The sequence below is a fragment of the Wolffia australiana genome, chromosome 5 (genome assembly GCF_029677425.1).
Source record: "Wolffia australiana isolate 7733 chromosome 5, ASM2967742v1".
Taxonomy (NCBI): Eukaryota; Viridiplantae; Streptophyta; class Magnoliopsida; order Alismatales; family Araceae; genus Wolffia; species Wolffia australiana.
The window spans coordinates 1496415-1503355 of record NC_135839.1 but is presented as its reverse complement, the minus strand read 5'-3'; the positions used below and the strand labels follow the sequence as shown (position 1 = coordinate 1503355).

General features: G+C 54.7%; 1 protein-coding gene across 1 annotated transcript; it reads right to left on the bottom strand.

Annotated features, from left to right (window-relative positions):
* Nucleotides 1-2274: 2274 nt before the first annotated feature.
* Nucleotides 2275-4950, bottom strand: LOC144702945 (uncharacterized). Its single transcript, XM_078574974.1, has 2 exons — nucleotides 3025-4950; nucleotides 2275-2676 (listed from the first exon to the last, which is right to left on the bottom strand). The coding sequence occupies exons 1-2, from the start codon at nucleotides 4948-4950 to the stop codon at nucleotides 2275-2277; spliced, it is 2328 nt and encodes a 775-aa protein (XP_078431100.1).
* Between the last annotated feature and the right edge of the window lie 1991 nt (nucleotides 4951-6941).

The window sequence follows — 6941 nt, the reverse complement described above, 5'->3', positions numbered from 1 at the left end:
CACTACGCTACGATAAGGGGGAGGATCTCTGAAAAGACTTTTCAATTTCAAAAACTTCCAAGTAGTCCCTTGGGCATGCCCTCCCCTTATATAGGGAGGAGGGGTGCCAAGGAGACGTGGGGAGAGGTGGAACCGTCGCAAGACGTGGTTCGACCTCTCCTTACAAAATGAAAATACAAACTGTAAAATAAAGAGAGACGAGGATGGGCCCTACGATATTGGCCCAATCCCATAATTCGAAATACAAAGAAAGACACATAGAGAGAAAACATAAATCTTGCGAACCTACCCAAAGTACTTAAACCCCGGGTTGCGGACGTCGGCGCGAGCTGTCCGATGGGGCTGCTGGCGTGTCGTCGTCGGGCGTCCCGCAGATGTCAGTGTTGTCGTCTGGCTGTCGTCATCCGGATGGTCCTCCATCATCCTCCCGGGGTGGGAGGAGCTCGACTCCGGCGAGCGAAGCTCCGCAAGGTCCCCCAGCGGCGGCAGCAGATCCGGCCGAAGTCGTCGCAGGTCCTCCTTGGAAATCCACGTGTCGTCAGAAGTAGGGCGCCCCTGCCAATGGACTAGAAATGTGCGGCCAACTCGCTCCCCCTCAGCGTTAATTACCTTCTGCAGTACCGTTTCTATCGCGTCGTGCCGAACAAGGGTTGGAAACGGGGAGGTGACGGGTGTGCTCTCACTCTCTTTGCTACTAAGGCTCGACTGGCTGTGAGGCTCAATGATGGGTGGCGAGGGTTGGTAGCGGGATAAGTCACTGACGTTAAACGTCGAACTAATCCCCCAAGTAGGCGGGATGCTCACGACATAGGCGTTGTCGTTGATCCGTTGGGCTATCGGGAAAGGCCCGGCGCTACGAGCATGGAGCTTCGTAGCGACCCCAGGAGAGTACCTCTCGGGCCTCAATCTGACCAGGACCAGTTCTCCCTCGGAGAATGTCACAGACCTACGACTCTTATCTGCCTTAGTCTTATACTGCTCGTTCATAGATGATATGCGTGAATGAATGTCATGATGCATGTTCCTAATGTACTCGGCGAATTCTAATGCATTATCTGAAATTCTATGTTTTTCATGCAATGGTATGAGGTTAAGGGGCCTACGCGGTAGTTGACCATAGATGATCTCGAAAGGCGCCTTGCCCGTAGTACGGTTCACCGAGTAATTATAAGCAAATTCTGCGCGAGGCAGAACCTGATCCCATGCAACGACATGGTCGCCGACAATAGACCTCAATAAGTTACCGAGGCTGCGGTTCACAACCTCGGTCTGACCATCCGTCTGAGGATGATAAGCTGACGAAAATTTCAGTTGTGTTCCCATGAGGACCCACAACGTCTTCTAGAAGTAACTCGTAAATTTCACGTCTCGATCGGAGACGATAGTCTTGGGGACTCCATGCAGTTTGACGACGTGGTCAAAGAAGAGTCGGGCGATCCTCGATGCATCGAAGGTTTTCGAGCATGGAATGAAATGGGCCATCTTCGAAAAACGATCGACCACGACCATGATGGAGTCGTGACGCCGGATGGTCTTAGGTAATCCTAAGACGAAATCTAAGCTGACGTCATCCCAAGGTTGGTCGGGAACCGGTAGGGGGGTGTATAACCCAGTGTTCTTCTTCGTGAGTTTGGCACAAGAGCAGGTAAGGCATCGTGATACAAATCTCCGGACGTCTCGCTTGAGAGATGGCCAGTAGAATTTTTCTTCAAGTGCTTGGATGGTCTTCGCAACTCCAAAGTGTCCACTTAGTCCTCCCGCGTGGACTTCATGGATCAAGAAGTCCCGGATGGACGTGTGTGGTATGCACAGTCGTCGCCCGTAGAACAAGTATCCGTTGTCCAATAAGTAATCCTTGGACCGGGTCGGGGAAGAGCTCGTGAGCGAGGCATAGACATCAGAGAAATCTGGACAATCGGTGTAATTCTCTTTGATCCTCTCAAAACCCAAGACTTGGGTTGTCATGATGCTAAGGAGAGTGGGACGTCTACTGAGCGCATCAGCGACAACGTTGTCCTTGCCCTTCTTGTGGCGGATAACGAATGTGAAATCCTGTAAATAGGCGATCCACCTCGCATGGCGATCGCTGACCTTCTTTTGGTCATGTAGATGACGGAGTGCTCCATGATCCGAAAAGAGGACGAACTCCTTCGGCAGTAGGTAATGGCGCCAGTGACGAAGGGACTGTATGAGAGCGTAGAATTCCCTGTCATAGTTGTCGTACCGCTTGCGAGTGTCATTCAGCTTCTCGCTGAAAAACTCGATCGGGTGTCCTCACTGGCTAAGTACGCCGCCAATACCGACTCCGGATGTGTCGCAGGCAACCTCGAAGACGTCGCTAAAATCCGGTAGTTTTAGTACCGGAGCCTCGGTCATGAGCTTCTTGAGGAGCTCAAAGGCCTGGTCAGCGGCATTGGTCCACTCGAATTGATCTCCTTTGAGGATGTCCGTAATGGGGGCAGTGATGCCACTGAATCCTGGTATGAAACGTCGATAAAATGTCGCCAATCCGATGAAGCTCCGTACGTCGTGGATGCTCTTCAGCTTTGGCCATGTTACTATGGCCTCAACCTTAGACAGGTCGACGGCCACTCCGCGTGCTGATAAGATAAATCCGAGAAAAGAGACCTCGGCGGTGAAGAAGGAACACTTCTTCGGATGTGCGCAGAGTTTTTCCTGTCGCAATGAGTCGCAGACATGTCGAAGGTGCTGAGTGTGCTCCGTCCTAGTCTTACTATAGACTAGGATGTCGTCAAAGTAGACGACGACAAACCGTCCAATGTACGGTCTAAGCACCTCGTTCATCAATCTTTGGAAGGTGCTGGGTGCGTTGGACAGCCCAAAGGGCATTACGTTCCACTCGAATAGGCCATCCTTGATCTTGAAAGCCGTCTTCCACTCGCCCCCCGGTCGGATTCGGACCTGATGATAACCACTCCGTAAGTCTATCTTGGAGAAGATAGACGCGCCGACCATCTCATCGAATAAGTCCTGTACTCGGGGAATGGGAAAACGGTATTTCACCGTGATTTTGTTGATGGCCCGTGAGTCACAGCACATCCTCCAAGTGCCATCCTTCTTGGGAGCGAGTAATGCCGGAACGGCGCAAGGGCTGAGGCTCTCCTTGATCAGACCTTTCGCGAGGAGCTCCTTCACCTGCGAATATAATTCCTCATACTTAACCAGGTCCATCGGGTAGTGTGGCAGATTCGGGAGAGTAGCCCCGGGTACTAGGTCGATGGCGTGCTGGATATGCCGGAGGGGTGGGAGCTCGCTAGGAAGCTCGGCCGGAAACACGTCACCGTACTCCCCAAGGAGTTGGGCTACTTCCGAAGGCGGAGCGTCATGGTCGGGCATGATAGATCCATCCGCTAAGGTGACGGCGTAACAGACAAGTGGTGGATCGTCGATGTCCTCCAGCTCGCGTCGGAAGATCAGGCCATTGGTGACAATGGCAGTAGGCGTGGGGCGCGGGGGCGCGGGTACTGATCGCGTGGGTAGCGAGGGTATGCGCACCGAAGGGTAGCAAACTAATCGGCGCCCACCATAGATGAACGAGCAAGTGTTTGCTCGGCCGGACAACTGTACGTCGTGGTCAAATAACCACGGCCGGCCCAAGATAATGCTACCAATTTTCATTGGTAGGACGTCGCATAGGACCTTCTCGTCGTAGGTACTCATCTTCAGTGGCACGTAACATTGCATCTTGACCGGAATGGTAGATGCGTCGATCCATGAAACCTGGTACGGCGTCGGATGGGGTATCAATGGTAACCCTAGTCGGGTCGCCGTATCCTCTGATATGCCATTGATGCAGCTTCCACTGTCCACCATCAGCTTGTAGGTACGTCCTCCAATCTTGACGTACGTGTGAAAGATCGATGTTCGCTGCGCAACGTCGACTGGTCGGGTAGCTACGGCGGTAGCGGGGGAAGTGGGACCCACTCGCGGTGTGCTAGTGGACTCCCCAACCACTCGAGTGTCCAAGGTGGCGACCGGATAGGTAGCTGTGGGAGCGATTGGCGTGATCTGGATGTATCCTAGAGGATCATCCAGCTCATCACCCTCGGGTTCCTCGCCCGGATACTCATCGACCTCAAGGTCATCGTCCTGTTGGTCTTCGGCGGGTTGCCCGTGAATGTCCATTACCATAAGTGACGGGCAGTCACTGCGGCGGTGTCCGAACCCCTTGCACTTAAAGCACTGCATGGGCTCTCTTGGGGCGTTCGGAGCTCGGGCCGTAGATAGGGCCGACGGGGCAGCTGGTGCGGGTACCGGGACGGTGGCTAGCGCGGCCTGTGCTGGCGGAGTCGGGATGGTACTGGTTGTCCTGGTCGAGGGTCCCGAACTCCGGGTCCAAGTGGTGCGTGACGGGGCTGCTGAAATCGTAGAGGTTGCCGGTCGAGGAGCGGGCAGGGCGGTAGCGGCGAGGCTCTCTGTACTAAACTCGTTGCTCTCAACGAGGCTGTATGCTAAGTCGACCGTAGCCGGATTCTGCTCCAAGACTCGGGTGCCCAAGTCTTGTCGCAATCCGTGAATGAAGAAGGCGATCTGGATTTGTGGGCTGCCCACAAATTTACATCGCATTCTGTACTCCTCGAATTCTACTATGTATTCGGAGACCTTGCGTTTCCCCTGACGCAAATTCATCCAACACAACATCAGGTGTGTCATGTACAGCTTGGGGACGTATTTGTCCGTAAGCTTACGTGACATCTCGGCCCATGTGAAGGGTGGATCTCGGCGCTGTCGTGCGGCTTCCTTCTCATTCTTCCAAAAGATTTTGGCTTGCCCTCCAAGCCGTGCTTTGGCGTACTCCACACATAGGTCGTCATCCATCTTGTACCAGTGAAAGTAGCTCTCCAAATCCGACTCCCAATCGGTATAGTCCTTCGGGTTCCGGGAACCGTCAAAGATAGGGACCTCCAGTCGGACGCTCTTCTGTATCATGGCCCGGTGTGCCTCACGACGGCGCTCGTGTTCGTCGTCCGTACGACGAACAAGAGGAGGTCGTGGTGCACCTCGGTGATGATCAACATCATAGAGATCCTCATAATAATGCTCGTCTCGTCGAGGCGGGACAGGTCGGTGCGGTCGGTCCACAGGGTACTCATCACGACGATGGTATCTCGGGGAAGACGCACGTCGTGGTGGGTATCCATCGTCCCGACGATATGGGTGATCAGGATATCGGGGATATCGGTGATCATCATCCGGATAGGGATCTCGTCGAGGTAGTGGATCATGGTCAGGGCCATGTCCTGATGGAACTCGGGGCGGAGCTGGGACATCCCGGTAGCGGTCCGACACGTGGACGTCTGTAGCTCTCTGATGTGGTTGGTAGGCGGAGCTACCACCATAGGTGGCGGCGTCCGTGTGTCAGACGGGTAGGGGATCCTGCGGGCTCACCGGGCGAGAGGAATAATGGGGTGCGTTTCGCACCGGAGTGCGGTTGGGGTTGTCGGCCCCAACGGCTCGAGGGTCGTGCAACTGTCTGCCCGAGTCTCCTACGGGATAGGGGCGCCTATCCCGAGAGTAGGTGTAACCATAATGCCCGGTATCTCGCCTATCATCCGCTGGTAGGGAACGGCGCCGGTCGTCGTGGTGGTCAGCATAATCCGGGACGATGTCTCTCCGTCGGTCTTCGCGGTAATGATCCCTAGGTGGGGACCGTCGACGGTCCCTTCGTTCCTCCGGGTAGGTGTAGGCAGTCGGTGGCTCCTCACGGTAACGTGGCGGTTGCTCCTGGACGGGAGGGTCCCTCATGGGGGCCTTGCCCGGTCGTTGGGTCACCTCTCGAGCCATGGGCTCGTCATAATGCTCGGTCACCGTGACCCTACGAGTGGGGACCGCGGCGGAGGAATGCCGGTCTTCGGAAGATCGATGCGCCGTGGGTGCCGGTTCAGCTCCGTCGATCGAGTCCCGAGGGGCGGGACCTCGAGATTGGGGAGGAGGAACAAACACCTCCTCCGGGTCCAAAGGTTCGTCCGGCGGCTGTTCACTAAAGGGATTCTCGAGGCGAGGATCCCCCATGACGGAATCGTATTCACGATCTTCGTCTCTATCTAGGTATACGGTGTCCCGACACTGGGCTCGGGTACGAACCATACTATGATCAACCATCCACGTCTAAAAAATAAACTAGGGGAAATGCACGTGATGGATGCGATGCTATGACGTGTATATGTGAATGGATTTTCAAATTATGATGATGCGCAGTATATCAAAGCGTAAAAAAATATCCAACCGACCGTGTTAAGCAAGAGCTAACACGACCGGCTCTGATACCAATATGATGCGAAACGACGACGGCCGGGATCGAGCGGCGCGTTTCGCATCACAGGAGAAGATGATGCTATGTGGTGAAATGATGTTCAAAAATAATGCGCGTATGGACGAGCGAGACAAGACATCAACAGATAACAGCGTGGATTGGGACGATCACCCTAGAAGAACGATCCGTAGATCAAACTCCCAATGACCCTCGGAATCTACTAGACGTCTAGATGAGAGGGGCGTCCAACGGCCCTGTCAAGTTCGGAATTTAAGCGGTAAGAAGACAGTCCGTTTACCTCAAGAAAGCTCCTATTCTCGTCGATGGTGGTTAATCCTATTTCTGGCGATTCTTTCGTGGCGCCGGGGCAAGGGACGCGATAGCGGGAGACGGCACTGCAAGAAGTAATAATACTGGTTTTAAGATGGAGAGGAGACGAGGATTTGACCTTAGGATCGCTGAGTCCGTGGCGTATCGGGGGCGAGCGATGAGTTGACGGGCCGAAAAACCAGTGGAAGCGAAGTGATATCCGACTCGCCCGGGAGGCCGACGGGAGGCGATGCGGGGACGTGAGAATTCGTGTCAGGGCGTGGTCACGTCACGGTGCCGCTCTTCGGCGAGTAACTTTACGAGGGCTCAGGCTGGTGCCGGCGCCGAGCAAGGAGCC

Coding starts and splice junctions, on each gene's coding strand:
- LOC144702945 (XM_078574974.1), bottom strand. CDS start 4,950: ATGATACAGAAGAGCGTCCGACTGGAGGTCCCTATCTTTGACGGTTCC. Junction 2,677..3,024: donor GGGCCATCAACAAAATCACG/GTGAAATACCGT, acceptor TCATTGCGACAG/GAAAAACTCTGCGCACATCC.